The sequence below is a fragment of the Camellia sinensis genome, chromosome 9 (genome assembly GCF_055761805.1).
Source record: "Camellia sinensis isolate YWXY chromosome 9, ASM5576180v1, whole genome shotgun sequence".
NCBI classification, from domain to species: Eukaryota; Viridiplantae; Streptophyta; class Magnoliopsida; order Ericales; family Theaceae; genus Camellia; species Camellia sinensis.
Genome location: NC_138969.1, coordinates 119,344,893 through 119,371,610, shown reverse-complemented (window position 1 = coordinate 119,371,610; position 26,718 = coordinate 119,344,893). Strand labels below are relative to the sequence as shown.

General features: G+C 37.7%; 1 protein-coding gene across 12 annotated transcripts; it reads left to right on the top strand.

The window, feature by feature from the left end:
* Positions 1 to 293: 293 nt before the first annotated feature.
* LOC114282468 (uncharacterized) lies at positions 294 to 14,661 on the top strand. Of its 12 annotated transcripts, none has more exons than XM_082887530.1 (12): positions 296 to 679; positions 1,127 to 1,249; positions 1,802 to 1,862; positions 2,028 to 2,122; positions 2,212 to 2,324; positions 4,196 to 4,317; positions 7,601 to 7,684; positions 8,111 to 8,191; positions 8,702 to 8,782; positions 9,322 to 9,379; positions 10,033 to 10,100; positions 14,408 to 14,661. In XM_082887530.1, exons 7-12 carry the CDS (start codon positions 7,652 to 7,654, stop codon positions 14,468 to 14,470), a joined length of 384 nt encoding a protein of 127 aa, XP_082743656.1. In that variant the 5' UTR covers positions 296 to 679; positions 1,127 to 1,249; positions 1,802 to 1,862; positions 2,028 to 2,122; positions 2,212 to 2,324; positions 4,196 to 4,317; positions 7,601 to 7,651; the 3' UTR covers positions 14,471 to 14,661. The 12 variants fall into 12 exon arrangements, with proteins under 12 accessions (XP_082743658.1, XP_082743656.1, XP_082743655.1 ...); XM_082887529.1 differs by having other exon boundaries at positions 1,104 to 1,249; XM_082887532.1 differs by lacking the exon at positions 1,127 to 1,249 and having other exon boundaries at positions 294 to 679.
* Positions 14,662 to 26,718: the final 12,057 nt, after the last annotated feature.

The window sequence follows — 26,718 nt, the reverse complement described above, 5'->3', positions numbered from 1 at the left end:
AACAATGATTTTTTTACGACTTGCAATGTTTTGTCGTAAATAATAAAACTTTCTATGACATGCATATGGTATGTCGTTAATATATCAATTATACATGACATACATACTTCAGTTGTGAAAAGTGCACAGCGCACACAACACTCATCGTTAAAAATATTGTACTTTTTACGACGCACACATCACCCGTCGTTAAAAGTATTATTTTTTTACGACGCACAATGAATGCCGTGAATTATATGTTAAAAAACAGGTGCCAAAATGAAATTATCTGGGCGCCAATTCATCCCAAAAAAATATTGAAAAAATAACATATACATCCATGAGAAGAGGGCAACCAGGTTTTTAATTTTTTAAATTGATAAACCAAAACAAAAGTAAATTTTTCTTTTGGAAAAAATTGTTACATTTTATTCTCTTTGTTGAATCGAAGAGGCAGAAGCAAAACCCTAAAGAGACACTTCAATCTGGTTCATTTCTAGAGACGGTTCAAAGTCGAGAAGAGAGGGAGAAGAGAGAGGGTTCGAAGACAGATTTTGGGCACTTCAATCTGGTTCATTCTAGAGACACTCTCCTCCTCCTTTCGGCAGGATCGAATCTCTCTCTCTCTCTCTCTCTCTCTCTCTCACACACACACACACACACACACACACACACACACACACACACATTGCGATTGAAGGTAAAGCTGCAATACGTCTTTCATTAGATTGGAGTTTATCAATTTTTTTTTTTTTTTTTTTTGGGTTTTCTCCACATAGTTTACTTTAGATTCTTTGAGGGTTTTGCTTGAATGATTCATACACTTAATTTTCTCTCTTGAATAAGCCATTCTCGTTCTCTGTTTCCTCTGTGGTTTAGTCAAAATGCCTTTTTGTTTGATTCTTTCTCAGATTGCTGAATATTTAGCGTCCACAACCTTATGTTCTTGCTTTCTAGGGTTTTGGATTTTTGGAACTCTCATTTGAGTATTTTGATACTTATTTGGCAAATAGTGATAGATTTGGGGCTCAGTAGATCCTTAGAATTTGATATTTGATTTTCTCTTATAGTTTGATCGGGAAAAAAAAAAAGCCCCCCTTTTTTTTTTTTTCCCTTTTTTGTAGTTATAGTTTGGTTGATCTCTTAGGTTCTAGCTCTGTCTGTGTTGCTTGTTTGTAATGGCGGTATGTGAGACATTGATGTTACTTCCAACATTTCAATCTCTCTCGTTGGAGACTTCAACCTGGTTCGGCGACGACAACAATCCACGGTACAATCTCATCTTTTCTCTTCTCTTCTCTCCTCTTCTTTTTGCATTTTGTTGCTTTTAAAGACCCATGTACTGTTCAATGTATCCACAGTGAATTTTAAAGAAAGAAAGGAAGACACAGAGAGTGTGTTTGGATTATGGATTCTGGGTCCCTGTTCTTTCAATTATCCAATGTTTGTTTGCTTTTCATGCACACTGAATGTACATTGAGCTTACCTTTTGGTCATCATTCAACTAGGGAATTCTCTGAAATGAGGCTCAGCTATCCTTTCGGGGCTCTCTGTTTATTGGTTTTGACATGCTCTTTAGTTGCTAAAATAATTACCTATTAAGGCCTAGTTTTGGGAAGACTAAATAAGTGCACTTTTTGACTTTTTATGAAATATGGGTTGGGTTTGGGTTGGGTTTGAAATGATGTGTTAGAGAGGTGATGTGACTTAAATAAGATGATGTGACTTAAATAGGATAGTGACTTTTTGACTTTTTGTCTTTTTTCAATCATGCCAAACTTGACCTTTTATTTATTTATTTATTTTTATTTTTTTTGTGCAGATTGCTTGCTTATTCCATCCTAAGTACAAGCACTCCAAGTCCAAATCATATCACAAAATTGGTACATTTCTTATTCTATTTTCTTTGATTTTTGTAATGTTGATAAATGCTTGGCCTGGACATTATTGAGTCCCAACTCAAATTGTTTAACATAAGAAAAGCATGTGACATTTAGAGATTATTATCATATTTAGGCTGAAATAGCTTTTGTTGATTTGTGATTCAGGAAAATCTATTGCAATACATTATGGATCTTGATCAGTTTCTGGCTTCCTTAGTCAAGATAATGTGAAAGTCGGCAGTCTTGTGGTCAAAGATCAAGTGAGTTCCTGTTTTGTTTTGAATTCTAATGTGGAATTGGTTTTCCACTCTCTGCCTTCGGTGATAGTCACACATGCTTTATTTTTCAGGTGTTCATGGAGGCTACAAAAGAAGGATCTCTTTTATTTGTAGTGGCAAAGTTTGATGGACTACTTGGGTTCGGCTTCCAGGGAATTTCAGTTGGGGTTGTGGTGCCACTCTGGTATTATTTTGTGAAGTTTGTTGCTTTATATTGGATAGTAACTATTGTATTTGTCAGAGCTCTTTTTCTATCCAGTTTTATATTGTGATTTATTTATTTTTATATTTTTCAGAGACTGGATGATTAGCATCATATAATAGTGGAGATATTTGTTAGAGATATTTTAGGGGCATGCTTATATCACACTTGGAATTCTCTATCTTTCATATGCATTCCTGTTTTTGGGTTCCGAGCTGCTTGGTTTTCTCACCTACTTCTGATTCACCATTGTCTTCTACCTATATTTTAATGGAGATATTTATTTCGCCTTCCTAATTTAGTACTTGTCACTAGGAGAGCATTATTCGGTTTCTATAGTTCATTATCTGTTAATTTGAGGTCATATCATTTTGTGAGGTCTCAAATTCTGTTATTTATTTTAATGGCTTGGCTGACAATTGTAAGCATCCTAATATCAGGCCAACAGGTTCTATTTCCAGTACTGAACTTATTGAACCATGAAACAGTGATCTTGATGGTTAAATTTATCATGGTATGGTAAAATAGCAGCATGAATAAACATTTCATTCCTCCAAAGCGTATAACATGATTATAAATATAGAGTTGCAATGAACATGTCTTCTGGGAAAATAAAGTCTTATCAATGCAATATTCACCATGAATTGTTACTCATAATGTTGATGTACATTTTAGAATTATTGTTGGCACCACAGTTGATAAGGTCAACTTAAGGTTAGTAAGTGTATTTGAGCAAATGGGTGGGTCCCTAAGTTTTAAGTTCGGTTCTTAGTAGAGATTTTGGAACTTTTCTTCTAATACACAGAATCTATGAAAGAATTGTCATAGGCTTATAACAGTTAGATGGGAGCAGCCTTAGTGTGTTTTTTCAGGAGCTTTTGATTTGCTTAATTCATTAACATAATGGAAAATAAATTCAAAGAAAATAAGGGGTGACATTAATATTATTGGCAAGGTTTTAGGCTGGCCTTCAATTTTTTATGTTCTTTTTGAAAACCATATGTAGCTGACTTGAATAACTTTATGATTAAAAAATATCTAAGTTTGTTGAATAGGTTCTTCCTTTGTTTTCCTACAAGAAACTTTGGTGTGGTTGGAGATAGAAGTGCTTTTTCATTCTACATTTCCTTGTCTTTTAGTAAGAAGATGAACCTGTAAGGGATGTAGGACAGTTTTTATTTTTATTTTTATTTTTTATATAAATCTTAAGCAAGCCTTCTTCAAAGGAATCTATCATTGCTAATGAAGTTACTATATTGTGCCATTCTCTTTAAATATTTGTAGTTTTTTGAGGCATAGATGTTTAATTATCATTAAGGGAAAGAAAATATACATACTTTTTATATCACTAAAATTGTGAGATCGGTTGCAATCGTTAATTGTACATTTTTGAATGTCCACTTAAATTGGTCAGTCTAAACTGATAATCCAAGTGAGTGGTATTCGCAATCAATTTGTTGACTTGTTCTATCTCACATACCATTTACTTAAAGCTGCCACTTGTAGAAATTAATTATTTAGGTATAAATACACAAAAACAAATATACAAGTTAACATAAGCATCATATACTCTTTTTCTTAGTCCTTTGTCGAGTAAATTTGAGTTGTAACTTGTAAGGGTTTAAGTGATGGTTGAAAATACACTATTGTTTCAAAATCATGATTGAGCATCAAAATATCAGAATAAAGTGCACCAGTGTTTAAATAAAGTTACTGAGGAATTGCTGTATCGAAGATAGTCTCACTATTGTACATCACAATAATGAATATATATATATATATATATTTTCCTGGAAATGCTCTTCTTATGTTACCTCAAAATTAACATCCTGTCTTTTTTATCATGATGACAGTGAGAAGACAAGGATGTTACTGACAAGTGCTGCATTTGTCCATTTGAAGAAATCTGACTTTTCTAAGCACACATGGAACCTTTCTCCTGCAAGTCCTTCTATTTTGCTTTCAGGACTTGCTGGTTGGTTATTTGAAATATGTAGTCTATTTGATCTAGCTTGAGTTTATTTACATTGTTGTACTTTGTCTTCACCGGTTTGATCATTATCCTACATGTTTCTCCTTGCGTTATAGTTAAAAAAAATACTGTATTATTAATTGATATTGATTGATTTATTGATATATTCTATTACAAATCAAAGTGGCTCATTATATAGGAGAGAGTTTGGGTAGTAGGTGAGGAGTAGGTGAGGGTAAATTGGTGGTAGGTGTAGTAGGTGTGGTAGTAGGTGGTGGTAGGTGTAGGTAAATTCTAACAGCCCCCCGCAAACTCAAGGAGGATAGAAACTAACCAACTTGAGTTTGGAGAAAGTAACAAAACAAGAAAATATAAAAATAAAAGAGGATAGGTGACACTGTATGGTCGTGTCAGACCATTGGTCAAGACACTGGATGGTGGTGTCATAACGTTGTAGAGGACACTGTATGGTGGTGTCATAATGGTGTAGAGGACACTGGATGGCGGTGTCAGACCGCTGTAGAAGACAGTTTATGGGGTCATGTCGGACCGGTGTAGAAGACAGTTTATGGGGTCATGTCGGACCGTTGTAGCAGACAATGTTGGGACAGTTGTTGTGACAGTTTACGGAGTCTTGCTGGACCCTTGTAGAAACTAACCGGAATCAATGTCGGGACAGTTTACAGAGTCTTGTCGGACCCATAAAGGAGCTAACCGGAATCAATGTTGGGACAGTTTACAGAGTCTTGTCGGACCCATGAAGGAGCTAACCGGAATCAATGTCGGGACAGTTTACAGAGTCTTGTCGGACCCATAAAGGAGCTAACCGGAATCAATGTCGGGACAGTTTACAGAGTCTTGTCGGACCCTTGTAGAAACTAACCGGAATCTATGTCGGGACAGTTTACAGAGTCTTGTCGGACCCATAAAGGAGTTAACCGGAATTAATGTCGGGACAGTTTACAGAGTCTTGTCGGACTCTTGTAGAAACTAACCGGAATCTATGTCGGGACAGTTTACAGAGTCTTGTCGGACCCTTGTAAAAGTGGCACCCTCAAAAGGTGTGCCCAATTTTGTCAAAAGGCGTGCCATCAAAAGGCGTGCCCAATTCATCAAAAAGTGTGCCGGACATGATGGCGAGGCACGTGGGCGCCTTGGCTTGCGTGCCCGTTTGTCGGCTGGTGGTAAGAGGCGCGCGATGCGCGTGGCTGCCTCGGCTATAAGACAGAGGCTGAGGCTGAGGCAAAAAACCTGCAAGAGATATTCTGAGAGAGATTTCTGAGAGAGATTCTGTAACACTCTGTTTTCTGAGAGAGAATTCTGAGAGAGATACTGTGTAACACTCTGGTGCCTAGAAAATGGCTTCATCGTCTTCCCGCGGGCTGCTCACCCTCTTTCCCGACCTCAACGAGTCAACGAGAGAGAGAACTGGTGCGGTGGCACTGGAAACTCAACCAAGCGCCCCGGAGTTTGCTCCGTTGAACTTTCCGATGCGGTCGGTGGAGCAAAGAATGGCAGTGCATTCAGATGTGGAGGCCAACCAGTATACTTTGAAGGCATGCGTGGAAAGCATGACGGCGGTCACAAACTTGTCGAACCGGCTGCAGAGTAGGACAAATGAGGTGCAGCAGTTAACCTCCCAGCTGGCTCTGCTCCAACGCATGTATAAGGATGCGCGAGCAGAGATAAGTGTGCTGAAAGCAGAAAATAAGGAGCTAAAGCGGAAGGCCACCGTGATGTGGCGATTTGGAGGTCCGCCATATGCTGCAGTGGAGGAGCAGGGGGGAGGCAACTTGCTTGGTAGTCTAGGAAGCACGGAGGCAACACCGTCAAGGACCACCCAGGACGGAGGCAAGAAGAAGAGACCGGCGGCAGAGTAGAGAAGAAAAATCCCACCTGTGGTTGTTTGTTTGTATTTTTTTTTTTTTTTTTTTTTTTTTTTTTTTGTATGTGGAAACATGGTGATCGGGGTGAGCCCTGACATGAATAAAATGAGTTTGGTGTGCAGATCTTCCTGCGTCTTTTTTTTTTTTTTTTTTTTTTTTTTTTTTACGGAAAATAGGATGATGCTCACGAGTTGTATAAGAAGGAAAATGGATAGAAAAAGAAAGATAGAATAAATAAAATAAAATAAAATAAAATAAAATAAAAGTAGGAGTAGTGAAAATATATTATAATAAATATATATATATAGTTAAATAAAAGAAAAGGGAAAAGAACGTGGGTGCACATGGGTTTGGTTTGATGATGCATTAGTTTAAGATGATGCATTAGTTTAAGATATATATATATATTAAAAAAAGGAATGTGAGATGGAAATTGGGTTGGTGTGCAAAGCTGGTGATGCGGTTTTGTTGTCAAAAAGATGGATTTAAAATAAATATAAAAAAAGAAAAAGAAAGTGGAGACAAAAGTGGGAACACATGTGCTGGTGGTGTGTTGTAATGGTCAAAAAGGTAGATAAAAAAATAAAATAAAATAAGGTTCAAGGTGCTGTTTCAATCTTAATCTCTGGTGTCTCTTCAACTTTTATCTCCCGAGTCATCCTGTTCAGCTGTTTCACGGTTTTCCTCAGCAGCCGCTTGGGTGGATTCAGCGACACTTTCCCCTGCATTAGAAGTGGCCTCAGCACTAGTATCTCCACTACTTTCATCAGCAACAACAGGGTTTTGAGCTATCGACTTCCGCCATTGATGGATTGGAAGAGGAAGCTTCGGCTGCGAGAGGCGGCCAGAGAGAGAAGAAGAAGAGTTTTGTGCTTGGACAGCAGCTGGGGAGGAGGCACATGCAGAGTGATCAAGGTATGTGTAAGAAAAATCTTAGCGGACTAGGTTGAGGTCCGGCGGGCAGCTAAGGTGAGGTTGCCGCCCGCCGGGGAAGCGAAAATATCAGGTTCTAAACTCTGATACCAAGTTAAAAAAAATACTGTATTATTAATTGATATTGATTGATTTATTGATATATTCTATTACAAATCAGAGTGGCTCATTATATAGGAGAGAGTTTGGGTAGTAGGTGAGGAGTAGGTGAGGATAAATTGGTGGTAGGTGTAGTAGGTGTGGTAGTAGGTGGTGGTAGGTGTAGGTAAATTCTAACAGTTATGCATTTGCTTTTAAAAACTTCGCCTACCATTGAAAGTGTTTGTCCAATCCTCACCATATATTTATTTATGTGGAAAGTGCCTAACTGTTTGTTTTACCTTAATTGTCCTCATAACTGATTGGTACATTTTCTCCATTCTATTTGGATAATTGATACATTTTCTGTGTTCTATTTGAACGTGCAGTTTGATGTCACTTTTCCAGCCCTTCCATGTTCTATACTCAGTCTTGATGCCATGGATATCAGCGGGGAGCAACATCTCGACGTTGTATGTACTGCAAAGAAATATTGCATATGTTTTACGTGAAATATTCACTTTAATCTTGTCACGCGATTCTTTCTTCTTTTTTCAAAATTAAATGCCATAAATGTACAGGTTCTCCACTATCAGAGCTTTCACCATGCTGACACTTTTTGTCCTGTTGTCTTGCACAAAAAATGGTTTCATTGTCCTGAGTGCTAAATATTTGGATACTGATAGTAATATGTACACCATGCTTCTGTGAAGTTACAAGATTAATGTAATATAGAGTATAATGCTAATAGAATAAATATGGAAGCATGGCAAGAGTAAGAAGAATTTAGCAAGGCACAAATGAAGGACTGTTAAAAATTTCCGTCACAATTTTAACCTGAACTGATCCAAACCCTCCCACTTACATTGAGTGACATTTAATTTTATCCCTGCTTGCAGAAACACGACATTGTCAAGAAAAGACTTGATAAACATGGTAATGTAATAGAAGAAAGGCAGGATGGTATTGGTGCTCCCAAGGTCAGTAATAAGATTGTTCTTGAAATCCAACAATTGTTTACATATGTATATTGAATATATATATACATATTTTTTTTTTTCCTTTTATGGTTTTTTAGAGTGGGAGGAGGGGGGGACTTACAATGATGAAAATTGAACCCTTGACACACCACTCCCCATTAGATACCATGTTACGATGACTTTGGCACATGAGGAATACCTATTCCCTCATTATATGCCTATATATAGCATTAACCACGAATGGCATTTCAAAACTCATAATAGGTTCTAATGGTAGAAAGGGGGCATGTTTTGGTGGAGACCATATGTTTATTGCAAACCTTGTTGATTTTGTTGTGGAGCAGACTGCCTCTAACTCATTCATAATTTGATGTTTTATAATGAAATCCTCTCCCTTTTTTGCCCCGTGAGCAATTTTTCTGCTCTTTTTTTTTTTTTTTTTTTTGGGTTATGTTCTGTTTTTTTCTCAGATTTTCGTTCTCTTCTGACTTTTTTTTATCAATGGCACAGATTGAAAAGCCTTTACAAAGACATGGTGGGAGGCTTGAACACAATGAGACATATTGTGGTTCATGCTATGGTGCAGAAGTGGTATGCTTTTCTATGGCCTTGTGTGTCATTGCTAAGTTGAATATTTAATTCTGAAGCTTATACAAGAAATTTTCATAGGAGTTATGGATTATTGAGCTGGACATATTCAGTTCATTTCTGTGTCTATTTAATTTGGAAGAAACATCTTCCTACTTTGGAGCAATTTTGAATAATTCTTAAGAAACACAGATATATATAAACAGGATACAGATACAACACGATATAGACATGTCAAATGTAGGACACAGGCTTTGGTACAACTAAATATATATTTACAACAATAGAGCCTGGAAAATTTCCATAATTTTAACATTTACCTCCTTGGTTCAAGTTATGACAAAAGTCTTGGGTTTATTATATATCCAGGTAAATTGCTCTTGTTAGTTTAGTTATTAAGCATTACCGTTAAATTTATTATTTATTTTTGTACACTCATTTTGACATTCATTATATTATGTTGTGCAAACTCAACCCGTACAGTGAAAGAAGTTTCTGTTTCTGCTGCTTATCAATTTTCCCCAATTCTTGGTATTTTGCAGTCAGATGATGATTGTTGCAACTCTTGTGATGAAATTCGTGAATTATATAGAAAGAAAGGTGATAAGTGATCTCTGTATGACATGAGAACTGCAATATGGTGATAAGTGAAATCAAAATGACAAAATGACTGATCAAAATATGATTTTATCTCCGGAATTTTGAAATATCTTTCACCCGCTTTCTTCCCTATCTAGGAACTTTCTTTGTCTCTCTAGATGGATTAAATGCTCTTAATGACCATTACCAACATATTTGGTTCAACCTCCATTTTAATTTTTTCTACCAAAATTTGAGTGTTTAATGACGGCCAAATTAGCTTCTATAATATTATTTATTGGCTTCTCAAAAAGGAATTTCCTTTCTACTTCTCATTCCAAGATTTTGTTTATTACTTTTGATAAGAATGAGAATGTTTGGTTAAAAGTTGGTCTAAGAAGGTGGTGCACGTGTACAGTGAGTTTTGTCTTCTTACTAGTGTGTAGCTCTTCCTGAAGGTCACATTTTTGTGGTTTCTCAAATGGACAATTATATGTTAGTAATGGTTCATGTTATTTAGATGTTGCTCAATGTGACCTTGGATACATGAAGTACCCCTGCCAATTCATTTGGGAAATCACAAGTTTATGCTATATGTATTTTTTTGTTGTAAAATATTACAGCTTTTATAGCTACTATAACTTGCAATGTGATCTGATGATGGTAATGTGTAGGAACCAATTCCTGTCACTCAACTTGTAACGAAAACTGCTTCTGTTATGTAGGAGTTCACATAGTCGGGGTAAGTGCTTTCTATCCGTGTACATTTCATATTGTTTATCTTCTTGGCTAGAAATCTTGACTATTGTTAACTTAAATTTCTCAGAATTGTAACATGTGAGGTGCATTTGCCTAACAGATGGTTTAGATGATGAGTATGACCCCAATAGTAGTAGTGACGATGATGATAGTGATGGCTAGTTTTTGAGGACTTTGATGAATAGATTTCTATAATCTTTGAATAGTTTTGGATTTTGTTTACAAACTTGTATATGATACAATTTTGGATGGTTTTTAACTTTTTTGTTGAATTTAGAACTTAAGGATAGTCTTTTTGGGTTGTTTTGAACTTCTGGTTAATTTTTGGATGTTTGGAATGTATTGACAATTTTTGAATGTTCATAATTTATGGATGTAGTTTATTTTTTATGCTTGAAATAATATTTTGATAGTTGATTGATATTTTGTGAAGCTTGTTTGTAATGTTTGTTAGATTATACAAAACAGATTAAAATAGAACCTGTTGAATTAAAAATAAAATAAAATAATGCACATTCTACGGCAAGCAAATTAGGTCATATGAAATATTCCATGACATTCCATGTACGTCGTGGTATGTTCTACTTATCTACGGCAGGCTGGGTAAGTCGTATTATCTATTTTACGGCGCGCAATCAGTGTTGTTTGTCTCACTAATTAACGATATGTAAAAGTAGTCGTAGAAAAAGTAACGACGCATAAAATCTGCCATTAAATAGTTTTTAACGGCGTACTATAACATGTCGTAGAAAAAGTAACAACGATGCATAAAATATGTCGTTAAATAGTTTTTAACGGCATACGAAGTATGTCGTTGAAAGTGAATTGACTTTCCATGACTGGTCATAATATGACGTGCGCCTGCACGTCGTAGAAAGGCTTTTACGACGTGCATTGCGTGCCGTAAAAGCCCTTTTTTGTTGGACGGTCTACGAGTGAGGGGCAAACCAGAAAACTACAAAACATCTCTTTGCCATTACTTTGCAAGCTCTCTTTGGCATTATTCTCCTCTGACATGTCTCTTTCTTTTTTCCCAGGCCTTAATGATTCCTTGATAGAGATTGCTGATACCAGCTCATTTAAGCCTCGATAGAGTGCCCCTACCCTTACCTATGTTTTCAGTTTCCCTGCGATGTCAGTCGAGCAAATGATGACAGTGCAGTTTGACATCGATACCAACTCTTACACATTGAAATCTTGTCGGGAGACCATGACTGCGGTCTCTAATTTGTCCCGCCAAATATAAAGCAGGACAAGCGAGGTGCATCGGTTAAATGCACAATTCTCCTTCTATCAACTTATGAACCAAGATGCCCGAAAGGAGATTAGCAAATTGAAAAAACAAAATAAAGAGATGAAATGATAGACAACCTCTGTGCCCCGATTAGGAACTTCTTGGTGCTCTTCATTTGATGGCCAGCGGGGAGTAATATCTTTCGAAAGCTCTACAAATGCTGAGGTAGAGTTTTCGAGGGCTTCTCGGGAGTAACGATGCAATGAGGTGGTGAAACTATCTGTAAAAGGACGTCAACCTGCAGCCTTTGCTATCGGAAACATAGGTCGCCAAAAATTGAGAACAATGCTTACTTTCTATTTGTCTTCTCTCTTTCTTTTTTTTTTTTTTTTTTTTGGCTTTTTTTTCCTCTTTTAAGAGTTGGGAACCTATAGCTTAAACTCTCTTTTGTACAACTTTGATCGGGGTTGATCTCTGAAGTTAATAAAAGAGTTTGTTTTGCAAATCCAAATAGCATGAATGACATAACACTTGTGCATGAAAAACATTTTGTTTCGAATTTTGAAATTGAGAATGGTTACATTTTAATGACATCTAAATTGGATGACGAGCCTATAACTGACCAAAATACAAAATACAAAATACAACTTAATGAAACAAAAATAAAGCAAAAACAACCTAAACACAACTATTGACACTTGCTGGAATGGAAAGGACACAAAACTTCATTGCGGGCATGGTTATTAATACCGTAGGCGTGACCAAGTAAAACAATCACAGGCACAATTTAGAATATTGCGGGTGCGACGTCGTAATACAAAATTCAAAACAAAAACCATTGTCGAATGATTGCCCAAACGACTGGCCAATTGAAAGAGGATTGAAAAAACATAGGTTAGTGCAACCTTTGTGATAATCTTGTTCCGTATTATGCTAATTGGTCCTTATTATGAATGTGATTATGTGTTTGATATGATTCTGTGTGCCATTTATATGAAAATATGTGGTTTTGAATTTCTATCTGTTCACCATAGGAATATTTGTTTGATTATCTGTTTTGGAATTTAAATTGAAGTTCCTATCGGCCACAGAAACCGAAATTGACTGCGCCAATGTGATTGACGTAATTTTTAGAGCCTACGGTGAAATTTAATTGAAAATTGATTCGGATCAAATTAATTAGATTAAATTAATGGGTTAGTGCTCAATTATTTAAATATTAATGAAATGTGATTAGAGGGGCCTATATATGAACCCAGCTACACTTAAGCTCATTCTTTTTGAGCTCAAAGAATCTGAATCTAGTCTCTAGAGAGAGAGAATCGAAATTAGAGAGAGAGAAAGGCCAATCTTGAAGAATTTGCTAAGGAACTTGGTGATCTTGAAGCTACACTCAAGAATTGAGCATAAATTGGAAGATTTGAGCCTTTAGGTGAGTAATCAACCCTTAATTCATGAGTTTGAATTGTGATTTTGTGAATTGAAGATTAAATGGTGAGTTAGATAATGAATTGAGTTGATTAAGTTGTGATTGAAGTCCATGTGTGCATGTATGTAGAGAATTCCTATGAAATTACATAATCTAGCATGTAATATGTGAATTATGAAAGATTGTGGGTTGAATCATACATGCAAGCATGGTTTTAGTTGAGCTTCATGAGAATGAACACCATTTGCACCATATTATTGACATGCATGTTTGATTATTGGAGATATGGAGCTCATATGAGATTTGAGTGCATGAGCCTTGATTATACCAAGAAATGTTGATTTATTTTGAAGAATTAGACCATGATTTTGAGCAATTGATCTCATCTTGCTTGTATACTCATGATATATAATGTATTTGCATGTTTTGGAACCAAAATTATGAGTTTTGAACCTTTGGAGGTCGAGTTTGAGCTCAAGAACAAGTTCTGGAAAACCCAGAATTCTTGACGTCCGCTCGAGCGGGAGAACCGCCGCTCGAGCGTAAAATATGAGCTTCCAGAACATTTTGCAGACATGATGTCCGCTAGAGCGAGGAAGTTCACACTCGAGCAGGGAGCTATGTAGAATGCCCTTCAGCTCGAGCGTTCGCGTTAACGCTTGAGCGTAAAAACGAGGCAACCAGTACTTTTGCAGACCTAATGGGTTCGCTTGAGCGGGAAAGTCCACGCTCGAGCGGGGACCCCTATTTCAGAAATTTTGTAAAAATGTTCTGTGTTTCGTTTTCCGTTCTCTTTCACTTCTAAGTACTCTTAGGCATGCATTGAGCATTATGAATGAATTAAAAGAATAAGAAAGAAGCCTAAAGAGGAATATGTGAATTAAGAACGAATTGGATTGTTTGTGACCCATTGCGTTCATGGAATGCGTAGGGTCGAGCTCCAGGGCAAATCATCCAGCCGATCACTGTGAGTAATATCTTAATGAAGATATTTTGAGATATGTTGTTTGTCCAACTGTTTATTTCTCTATAAGTCTTATGAGTTTGTTGAGTTGAATTGTGGACAAATGGTTGCTATGCCATATGGTTGGGCCTAAGGCCGTTTGCTATAAATGAGTGGGCCGGAGGCTGTCTGACATGAATGATAGTCTGACTCGAATAATAGTCTGATATGAATGAATGGGCTAGAGGCTGTATGACGTGAATGAATGGGCCAAATGCCAGTTTGACATGAATGAAAGAATGAATGGGCCAAAAGCCAGTTTGACATGAAGGAAAGAATGAATGAGCCAAAGGCCAGTTTGACATGAATGAAAGAATGAATGGGCTAAAGGCTAGTTTGACATGAATGGAAGAATGACTGGGCCAAAGGCCGTTTGACATGAATGATATGATTGAATGGGCCAAAGGTCGTATCACATGTATGACACGAATGAATTGGGCCCGAGGCCGTATGATGCGTTTGGAACCGCAGTCACTTGACCTATATTTATATATATATGCTAGATAGAAATACGAATTGGGCCCAAGGCCGTTTGAAGCACGTTGTTCTAAATATCGTTTGGGTAACTTCTTTATTTGATATTATTCACTGGGCTTTCGCTCACGTTCATTCATGTGTTTGTAGGTGAGCCAAGAGAGGTCCAAACCCAGCCTCAGTGAAGTTTGTGTGGAACAACCAAGGTTTTGAAGAGTCAGCCCATACGTCTCGCGCACGAGACTCATCTTCTCCCTTTTGCTATTTTATTATATTTTGTCATGTTGGCGAGGGCTTTGGATTATGATTGCATATAGTTTTGATTGGCTGACCTAGACTTGAATGATCCTGTATGTACAGAGCTCTGTGTTAGTACATATTTTGATGTGAATTATTAACATGTACATGTATGGTTTGTTATGATGTGTCATATAAGCACCGCTCTATGGACAAAAGTTTGAAATTATTTCCGTTTGGCCCATTTACTTTGATGAGTTATGTTTTATTTGATTTGAGGCCGTAGGTAATCTCATGATTACTGGCCGATTATGTCCTTAACCTATGGGGGCGGGTTCGGGTCATGACAACCTTGGTGACGAAGAATTTCGAGAGTGGAGGGGAAGGATAAAAGTCCTAACTTGACTATGCCCCTAGTTCTTTGTTTTGACTTTTTCTTCTTGGTTCTTTGCTGAATTGATTTTGATCAGCACGAGAGTTAAATTAGCATGCTTGTTCCAACTTGTATTTTGAAATCATATAAGTCAAGCTATGAGCACTGCAAATTTCCCTTTTTGGTCTAAAGAATGGTCTAAGTTTTGCAAAAATGGAATAATTTTTGAGAAAATCAGTCAACTTCATTAAAAGTCTTCAAAATCTATTTTCACAAATGGCCATTACCTGCTCAACTTGAAATCAACCCTTGAAATACACAAACTCAAATTAGATAACCCGAGCAGGATATACTATATTACCACTGAATTTGTCTTGCAACGGAACCCGTCATGAAGAAGGAATAGGACAACTGAATCAAATGGAGATGAGCCAATCAAACATGGATAGGACAACCAAGTCGAATAAAGATACACCAATCAAGCATGGACGAGATGAGTGAGTTAAAAATGGTTAGGGTCAAACTTCAAAATGAAGCTGTCTACCTACCCCAAAGACAGGAATCAGGCCTTACGTAGTTCAAGGCTAAGGTTCACTCGGGTTTTAACACTCTCATTTTGTGCTCTAACTTTTGCTAAAGTCGCTCTTCCGGATTTTCGACCTTAAGAGCTTTTCTTTGGGTTTATTTTTATTTTTATTTTTTTTTATGTTTTCATTTTTTTCATCAATTTTTTATTTTTATTTATATATATATGCTCTAACTGTTGTCTGGGTTGTTCTTTTGGGTTTTCGGCCTAGCGAGCCTATCAAGAATAGTACGTCTTTAATTTGTCCATGTTGATTGGCTATGAGAACTCCAAACCATCTAAATCCATGAGAATGAATGCTGTAGACACCTCATTTTGATCGACCCTAAGACTTGGCAGCTTTCTTTTAATTATCCAATGATGAAAATAAGAATGTGTTTCTCACAACGTCCTCACTAAGAAAGATAGAATTTGTGCTTCATTCCTAACCCCAAAGTCTGTTTTGGCCAAGTGCTTAAGTCCTGTTCAAAACTTTCCTTCGAAACTTTATTTTCTCGTTTTGTTCCGAGTATTTCCTTAGTGCTCCGAGGCTCATTTTTAAGCTTTAAAATAAAAATTTTTCTCAAAAAATTGAGCAAATAACAGTGTGGAAATAGGAGAAAAGAATAATAATTATGTTGAAAAATCCTGTTTTGTGCAAAATAGTCAAGCCACGACCAACATTTTGGCCAACCGGCCAACCAAGAAATTGGCCAACTTGCCAAGTTTTTGGCCGGCCAGCCAATTTTCTAGAAACAAGGCAGTTTCAACACAATTCTTGTCTAATGTATGTGGGACATGCCATTTCAGATATTTCTGACATATTCACACACGAGATGTATACCTACTCACCCTCCATTGTCCTCTATTGGCCTCCATTGTCAAAAGAGAATTTGTCTCTTCCCAAAACAAAGGCATCCAATGCAATCATCGTTGTCACTCGATCATCTTTGTCTTCTCTCACCTGCTCCATTGAGTCTTGTATACTGTGTACCTACTCATCTTTCATTGTTAATAGAGCTGCCCTCTTTAACAAAGTCCTTGATCTTTGTCACCTTATGGCCTTTGTTTTCAACCTTGTCCCCCACCATCTTTTTCACTAAGCACACTTGCATTCCCTATATGGAGAGGATCAGATTGTTAGGAAAGGAAGAGGATTCAAAGAAGAGAGATAAAGAGAGAAAACTTTGATTAAGAGAGAGTTTTTACCAAAAATAAGGAAGTTGTTTCAAAAACCTCCATTTTCTTTTCACACTGATATACCATCTTGAGAGATGAGAACACACTTCCTAAACTTAAAAGTTGTCAAAAGGAAGTGTAGAAATCAAATCCTTTCTTTGGAAGGTGAATTTTGCACATTTTTATTTTCTTGCATTTTTTTATATTCCTTTTATTGCTTTGTATTATAAACAGTTGTAATCTAACTGGAAGTGGTGAGTTGAACCACTCACATACCCCTTGCTTGTTCTTTCTTTGGTGTTGCAACAAAACAGAGTTTTGGCTTGGCTTAATTGGTCGACCGACCAATTTATTGGCTGGTTGGATAATTAATTGGCCGGCTAGCTCACCTTTTGGCTGGCCAACCAACTTCTTTTGGACAGAACCTAGCAATCTCCCGGTGTCGAGGAAAACAGTCTCCAATGGTCTTTGACGCTCCCCAAAGCTTCTATTTTTCGGTTCTTCTTTAATTTAAGAGAGATTTCTGTGGATATTTTGTTGTAACATTTTTATTCCTCTCCTCCTTTATTTGGATATGTAATATTCAAATGTTGTAATAATTCCCCACCCTGTTTCTTTCTATTCCATTCTTTTACTCGCCCTTATTTGTACATATGTAGAGTATGTTGCTTGTCATCATATCCATGCTTTGCATCCATGTTTCATGCCTTTAGATCTGGCTAAATTTGCATCTATGGGTGTAATCGATTATTAAATGATTTTGTGCACTATCTCATGTTTTGAGATAATTCACATGTCATATAGTAGATGCCGAATCTTTAGTTGCATTTCATGAGTGAATTGCATTAGGATCTTGTATATAGGATTATGCATTTGTTTACTAACCTTGTTTTGTAATTATTTGCGGGATGTCTATAAAATATGTAAGTTTTTGTGCTTTAGCATCTTGCTTGTATATGTTTTTCTTACTATGTTGGCATCTTACCATGTGGCTATTTACTTATTTGATATAACTCTATGCATGCTAGTGAATGAAGGTTGTGTAGTTCAATTTGGAATAAAATTGATTTCATGTTTATAAAACTTAATTTTATGTGTTTTGTATGCTATTCAAAATATTTTCAAACTATATGAAATAAAATTGTTCCCAAACAAATGACACAGTCTATACTTGTTTGCTTCATATAGTAATTTTAGCATTTATTAAATAATCAGAATATGAACATATAAAGCAAATCAAATTTATATCATGGCTTAGTAGAGGTCAATTTTTTGATCAGGTGAGCGGGGGTGCTCAGTAATGACCTTTCCCCACTCATACGTAAGGTTTCGAGCCAAGCATCCTTGATTACGTTGAATAGTGGCCTTGGCAAGAGTCATGGGTTTCCTAATTTTTCCAAAATATTAGGTGGCAACTCTAAGATCTGGTAAAGTAGTCCATTTTTGGCAAAGATTTTTGCTATAGAATGAATATCTATAAACTTTGCCAAATTTGGACTCATTGATGTTTCACATTACACTCGTGAGTCTAGATCAAAGAAATCGAGTGTCTGAACTATTTAACACGCTCAAGTACCCCTCGGGCACGTTACAACTACTCCTCCTGACCAGATAGACTTTATGTTGTAGGGACTCGTCCAATTGAGTTTAAACTTGCCCCTAGGATCGTTTATTGGAGCTTGGTTATCTTTCAGCACTAGATCCCTTTCTTTCAAATTTCTGGATTTACTTTTTTATTGAATGCTCAGGTAATCCTGCGTTGATACCCTTGAATGGGATATAAGTCCATGGTGAAGTTATATTGTAGTGTTTTGATGGCGGGATATTCATACAGTTAGCATGAATCTGACACTTGTTGCATCGCAAGTCATATTGTAGTGTTTTGATGGCGGGATATTCATATGGTTAGCATGAATCTAACACTTGTTGCATCGCCAAACAAAACTAATACAATCACTTTCCATAGTTAACCAATAGTATCCTTGTCTTAGAATCTTTCTAGTCAGCATTACACCATTCATGTGCGCCCCACATTCTCCTCCATGGATGGCTTCCATGATGTGCTTCGCCTCTTCCTCTTCTACACACAACTTGTGTATTCCTAGATGCCCTCTTTTGTATAACCTGTTTCCGCAGATGATGAACTGAACGGCCAAAGGTCATATTCCTCTTTTGTCTTTGGCATTTGCCCCTTGCAAGTATGTACCGTTTTCCAAAAAGTTTCAAATATCAAAGTACTAGGGGTTTTCATCTTGAACTTCTTCTATTACAGCTACCATTTCATATATGGGCATATATCATGGTTCTATCAGGATTGGGTGCATCTCAACCCCGACTGGTATATCTATCATTGAGGCCAGGTGTCACGACCTGAACCCGCCCCTATGGGTTAAGGCCATAACCGGCTAGTAATTACGAGATTACCTACGGCCTCAAACCAAATAAGACAAAACTCATCAGAGTAAAGGGGCCAAATCGGAAGCAAATTTAAAACTTTGCCCATAGAGCCGTGCTTATATGCACATCATAACATTCCACATTTACATATGTTAATAACTCACAACAGAAAGTATAGTAATATAAAGTTCTATACAGACAGGATCATTCAAATCTAAGTCAGCCAAAACAAAGCTATATACAGACGTACACCAAAGTCCTCGCCAACATGACAAAATAACACAGAATGGCAGAAGGACGAAGACGTGTCTCGTGCGTGAGACGCAAGGGCTGACTCTTCAAAACCTTAGTTGTTCCATACAGATTTCACTGAGGCTGGGTTTGGACTTCTCTTGGCTCACCTACAAACACATGAATGAGCGTGAGCGAAAGCCCAGTGAATAATATCAAATAAAGAATATACATTGGAACAATATACATCAAACGGCTTTGGGCTCAATTTATATTTCTACTAATACGTACATACATAGACATATGTAAGTTAAGTAACTGTGGTTCCAAACACATCATATGGCCTTGGGCCTAATTCATTAGTGTCAAACTGTTATTCGTGTCAAACTGGCCTTTGGCCTTTTCAAACTTCTATATCAAACTGGCCTTTAGGCCTTTCAAACTTTCATGCACGTCAAACTGGCCTCTGGCCCATGCATGCACGTCAAACTGGCCTCTGGCCCATGCATGCACGTCAAACTGGCCTCTGGCTCATTCATGCATGTCAAACTGGCCTCTGGCCCATTGATGCACGTCAAACTGGCCTCTGGTCCATGCATGCACGTCAAACTGGCCTCTGGCCCATTGATGCACGTCAAACTGGCCTCTGGCCCATTGATGCATGTCAAACTGGCCTCTGGCCCATGCATGAATGTCAAACTGGCCTCTGGCCCATTGATGCATGTCAAACTGGCCTCTGGCCCATTGATGCATGTCAAATTTTCATTTGTGTCAAAACGGCCTTTGGCCCAACCATTTGTGTCAATCGGCCTTCGGCCCAATCATTCATGTCAATCGGCCTTCGGTCCAATCATTTATTATAACAACTATTGTCCACCAAACGAATCAATGAACTTATAAAACTTACATAGAAGTAAGCAATTTGGACAACAACATATTTCAGATATTAGATATTACTCACAGTGATCGGTTGGTTGGTTTGCCCTGGAGCTCGACCCTACACATTCCATGAACACAAAAGGGTCACAAACAATTCAATCCGTTCTAAATTCACATTTTCCTCTTTAGGCTTCATTCTTATCACTTTAACTCAATTACAATGCTCAATGCATGCCTAAGAGTGCTTACAAGTGAAAAGAGAACGGAAAATGAAACACAGAACGCATAAACAAAATTTCAGAAAACAGGGTCCCCGCTCGAGCGGACCCAAGAGGCCTGCAAAAGTACTGGCTATGTCGAATTTACGCTCGAGCGTGCATTCTGGCGCTCGAGTGGAAGGCCTCTCTACATGGTTCCCAGCTCGAGCGTGAACTTCCCTGCTCGAGCGGACACCATGTCTGCAAAAAGTGCTGGGAGCACGAAATTCACGCTCGAGCGGCGGTTTCCCCGCTCGAGCGGACATCAAACTTTCTGGAAATTCCAGAACTGTTCTTGGAGTTCAATTTTGATGTTCAAAGGTCTCAACTCATGATTTTAGTCCCAAAAACATATAAACACATTATATTTCAAGGGTACACAAACAATATGAAGCTAATTCCTCACAATCATGGTTCAATTCTCCAAAATCAATCAACATTCTTGTATAATCATGGTTTATGCTTTCAAACCCCATATGAGCTTCATATCTTCAATAATCAAACATGCATGTAAGTTTTGGCTTCAAATTCGAGTTCAAATGGTACAAATAAGGCTTATGATCATGGAACTCATAAAAACCATGCATGCATGTGAGATTTGATGCCCAATTCCTCTTGTTCAACATGGCTCTTGCATGAATATGCAACACTATAGCAATCATGCACATGCATGCTCATATAAACTCCTAATTCAATAAATTCAACTCAAATTATGCCCTTGATCACAAACAAACCTTGAACTTACAAAATCACGAATTCAAACTTATGAATTCAAGATCAAATGCTTACCTAGAGGCTCAATTTTTCCAATCAACAACAATTCTTGAATATAGCTTCAAAGCTATCAAGTTCCCTAGCCAAAACTCTTCCTTGAGCTCCTTTCCTCACTAATTTCGGCTCCCTTCTCTCTCTAGAGCATAATTTCGGATGATAAGCTCAAAGGAGCAAAGTGAGGGTGTAAAATGGCCCTTTAAAGGTTCCCTCTCAATTACATTATTTTATTATAAAATAATTGAGCACTAATTCATTAAATTAATCCAATTAATCTGATCCGAATCAATTTTCAATCAAATTTCATCGCAGGCTCTAAAAATTACGCAGATCACAATGGCGCAGTCAATTTCGATTTCTGTGGCCGATAAGGCCCTCAATTTAATTTCCGAAGCAGATAATCAAACAGATATCCCTACGGTGAACAGATAGAAATTCAAAACCACATATATTCATATAAATGGCACTCAAAATCATATCAAACACATAATCATATGCATAAGGATGTTGAATTAACATAATACGGAACAGGGGTATCACACCAGGGTTGCCAATGCATCAGTAATCAATTGTTCTCTCTCACCAGGTGTGTAAATGTCAATCTTTCGAACCTTGGGATCAATTTGTCCAAGATCTGATGATAGATTTTCATTTTCTCCTCTTTAACCTTCGAATCTCCATTGGCTTGAGAGACGACCAAGTTTGAATCCCCGATCACATCCAACCTTATTGCCCCTAATTCTAGGACTGCTTCCAGTGCAGCAATGCACGCCTCATACTCTGCTTGGTTGCTGGATACCATGAATCGGAGTTTGAAAGCTAAAGGGATATGAGAATCATTTGGCGCTATGAGCAACACGCCTATCCCATAGCCGAATTAATTGGACGCTCCATCAAAATACAACTTCCAAGTGTCTTCTTCCATCTACATGACCTCCTCATCTGGGAATGAATACTCCATATATTCTTCTCCTTCAATCGGATGATTAGCCAAAAATTATACTACGTCCTTTCCTTTGATAGACTTGCTAGAGGTCGAATTCGAAAAGCAAAAGCAACCAACGAGCTAGCCTACTGATAAGTGCTAGTTTCTAAAAGAGATATTTGATGGGGTCTAATCTTGAAACCAGAATTACTGAGTGAACTAATAGGTAGTGTCTCAACTTCCTGGTGGCTCAAACCAAAACTAATCAAGCTTTTTCGAAAGGAGTATAGTGGGTCTTATATTCAAGCATCTTTTTACTTAAGTAGTAATGACCTTCTCCACTTTCTCATCTGACTCTTGTGCAAGCATACATCCTATGGTTGATTTGGTCACTGATAAGTACAGAATTAGCGATTTTCTTAGCTCAGGTGGCGATAACACAGGTGGCGATAACACAGGTGGATTCTACAAATACTGCTTAACTTGCTCGATGGCGAACTGACATCGATCATCCCATTGGAACTTCTTTCCTTTCTTTAAAAGACCAAATAATGGATCACAAGTCAAGGTTAATTGAGAAATAAACCTCCTTACGAATTGCACTTTTCCTAAAAAGCCCTGCACCTCTTTTTCAGTCATTGGTGTCGGCATTTCTAAGATGGTCTTAATTTTAGATGGATCAACTTCAATTCTCCACTATGTGATCAGAAATCCCAACCTCTTGCCTGAAGTTGCCTCAAAGGTACATTTTTGTGATCCAGCCTCAGCTTGTATTCCCTAATTCTCTCAAAGAATTTCTTTAATGCAGTGTAATGGCCTTTCCAATCTCTAGACTTGGCAATCATGTCGTCTGCATACACCTCAACTTCCTTGTGGATCATGTCATGCAAAAGTGTGGTAACGACTCTCTGATAAGTGGCCCCACCATTCTTCAAACCAAATGGCATGACCCTGTAACTATATGTCCCCCATGGCGTGGTAAATGTAGTCTTTTCTTTGTCCTCTGAAGCCATAAAGATCTGGTTATACTCCAAAAAACCATCCATGAATCACAGTAAGGCATGACTTGCAGTGAAGTTTACTAATTCATCAATATGTGGTAATGGAAAGTCATCATTCGGACTAGCCTTGTTCAAATTCGGGAAGTCAACGCAAACCCTGATTCCACTATCTTTCTTCAAGATTGGGACAATTTTGGCTAACCAAGTCGGATACTATATTACAAGCAAGACCTCGACATTGATTTGTTTAGTAACCTCTTATTTGATTTTCAATGCCGAAGTTGGACGAATTCTGCGAATATTCTATTTGACGGGTCGGGCCTCAGGATTAAGAGGACTCCTATGTTGGACAATCTCAAGATTGATTCCAGGCATATCTTCGTAGGGCTATGCAAAAATATCTTTGAATTCTTTTAATAAAGCAACTAATTGCTCGCATTCCTCTGAAGATAAAGTGGAACCAATCTGGACTAAATGAGGATCTTTCTCAACACCGACATTTACAGAAATAATTTCATCTATTAATGGCTTTACACGCCTTTCTTCCTCTTAGTTGATTAAAATTTTCAAAACTCGAGAAATTTCTTTCTCTTCATTTTCATCAAAATTTTGAAAATGCTATGAACTGTAGGCACAAAGTAGTAAGCGGAAATCACAACATCTTCATTCAGAACCTTGGGCTTAACAATTGAAATAGACTCAAAAGGAAAGAAAAAGAAAAAGAAAAAGAAAAAGAAAACTTTGACTTCCTAAACAAACTCGAATCGAACTCCAACCCCAGAAGCCCATCGGACTCAAATTCAATAACTAATTCAAAACTCTCAATAAAACTTTTTTCAAAATGCCAATTTGCTTGTGAGCCATTCACTGCATCCATGATGAAGCTTGAGCAATCAATAGATGGTCCTTCCCCGATCACAGAAATGGTCATATCCCCCAAGTTCATTGGTACAGCATTAGCATCAGACTATTTTAGTAAATCAGCTAGTGTTAGACCCAGGACTTCCTCTACACTACTTTATGAGCCAATTTCTCTTTCTTTCCCATCATTAATACTAGGATCCACCCATTCCTCGTCCTTGTTAGAGAGCTGATGATCGAAGAAGATCTCAAACTGGGGGTATCTCTTCTTTTCCATTTGGTCAATTCATGGTTTGGGAAACCCACAAAAGGAGAAATCCTCTCCTTTACGGACAATGCGTCCATTCAAGGTTCCATGAATTGGCTTATCGACCAATTCAAACTGTCACCTAGTTCTCTTTGCCTTGATCCTCTCATTGATCTCTTCGCTTTTCCTTTTCTAGTCATCTTCTGCATGCGCATACACTAGCTTGAATGCATGCAAGTTGTGGGGTACTTCACTGGTTATAGCAATATCTTTCTTGCCACTTTTTCCTAATCTCATCCCAGGAATGTGACCTAGTTTACTCATGAAGTAGATTGACTAGGCGCTGACGTACACCCCTTCATCCTCTGCCATGATCGTCTGAACTAGCTGGGCTTCTGCCAATGTAAAGCCTGAGAGGAACACATCATCCTCTCCATGTTGTAATTCTAACAACGACATTGTGACTTTTAAAAGAGGATGAATGGATGAATTTTCAAAAACAGTGGCAATTCTTTCTTCATATGGATATTTTAACAGTTGATGCATTATGGAGGATACTGCTTTCATTTGGTGGAGCCATAGCCTTCCTAACAGCAAACTAATTGTTGCGGGTACATCCTTGACATGAAATTTGGCTTTGTGCTCGGACAGGCCCATTATTATCTACACTTTGATTGTTTCCATGACCTCCCAACTTGTATTATCATAACCTTGAATCAAGTGAGTAGTGAGTAGTGAGTGTGAAATCCAACAGTTTTAGCCCTATGGCATAGGCAGTGCTTGAAGGACAAACATTGATAGCTGACCTGGTATCAACCAAAATAATTACGAGCCATTTCTTTTGACATTCCAGTGACACATATAAAGGCTTATTGTGTCCTAGTCCCTTTAGTGGTTATTCTTTGTCGACAAAGGTCATTGCGGGGATTATTTCCTTCAAGGTAATCAATGCCGCAAGTTGTTATGGAGTCAATAGACAATTTAGCTTTGCTTAAAACAGCTAACATTGCCTGACGATGTTCCCTAGATGCCATGAGAAGCCCCAAAATAAAAATGTTTGCCTGGATCTTTTTCAACTGTTCAAGAACCAAGTCTTCTTGCACCTTTTTTTCTTTCTCCTTTTCTTTCTTCTTTTCTTTCTCGGTATCTTTTCTAGATAGTTCACATTAGTCTAGGTGTAGGGGCTTGAAGTAATGCTCGCTCCTAGTTATATGATCAGTTTCCTTAGAATACCTGGTATCATCAGGAACGTTGGTTCTCCAATCTTCGTCAGTATAAACAAAGTTCAGATCATTATCCTTATAACACCCTCTTTCATTTATTAACAGACAATTATTTGGCACTGAATGAATCATCCCCATATGATGTTGTGTATCCTCTCAGATGGCATTAATAGCAAATAACTTAGGTAACACAATGTTAGGCTTTGGATGATCGATAGGTACAATGTATTTGGTGGGATCATATCCTTTCTCTGACATTTTTATGATTTTGGTCATAGTCACTTCAATTGTTTATTTTTCTGGGCTCCATTTCCACCACCATTAAACTCTTGGGATTTGGTTGAGTTGGAGGTGATCCATCATGCACAAATCAATGCTTTCAGGAATATGTACCTCATGTTTAGGTAAATAAGTGGGTGTGATGTATATGCTTGGGTTGAAAGTGGGTGATAGTGTATGGAGATAGTAGTAGCATTAGAACTATGACCAAAAGTTTTTTGTGCAGGTTCTTTGTCATCGACAATGATTCCTTGCTTGATTGTATCCTCTATCTAGACCTCCATTTCGTGTAGCTCTTTGAAGGTGAATAGTGGAAGGACTATTATCTTTTGCAACATCTTACCATGAAAATTTCTTACCACCATACAAATTTTGTCTTTCTTAGGTGGTCTATTAGTCATCATTGTCGCCTTGGCTCTTTATCTAGTAATGAAGGCTATAAAACTTTCATTTGGTTCTTGATGGGTTACTTTCAACTCCTGGCTGGTCACTTCGATATGTTTTATGCATATTGGATGATGGAAGCTCCAACTAATTCTTCTCAACTCTGTTTTACTGAGTCTTCTAGCTTTGCATACTAAATGGCGGCCATTCTTGACAAAGTTCGCCCGAATAGAGATAGCTTTTGAGAACGGGTTAAACCCATAGGCTTCAAGATATTTGTCAATATTTAGCATCTTAAATCGTTCAGACAATTGCACGGTTGCTTTTGTATACCTATCTTTGATTTCTGGGACAGAGTTGATTCCTTGCAACCTTTTGAACATCTTTTCTAGCTTGGCTAGTTGTAGTGTAGTCGGATCGAACTCATTCATGTCTATGGAAAAAAGTCCTCTCGTTGGTTGTGGAAAGAGAAAAGGTCCTCCCGACGGTTGCGCGAGAACCCTTAAGTCTTTTGGTAAGTTGGGTTCAAGAAGTTCCTCATTTGGAATTGGATAAGTCACTGGAGGTAGTTGAGTAGTAGACATCCCAGATAGGCATTGTAATTCAACGAGAGCATCATCGCGAGTGGCAACCGTATTGGCAATGGCATCCA

Bases quoted from the DNA above. Each gene is read 5' to 3' on its own strand.
- LOC114282468 (XM_082887521.1), top strand. From the start codon at position 7,008: ATGGATTGGAAGAGGAAGCTTCGGCTGCGAGAGGCGGCCAGAGAGAGA. The intron at 8,783-9,321 runs GTATGCTTTTCT...GGTATTTTGCAG, and splicing joins CATGCTATGGTGCAGAAGTG to TCAGATGATGATTGTTGCAA. The intron at 10,101-14,407 runs GTAAGTGCTTTC...ATGTGTTTGTAG, and splicing joins TAGGAGTTCACATAGTCGGG to GTGAGCCAAGAGAGGTCCAA.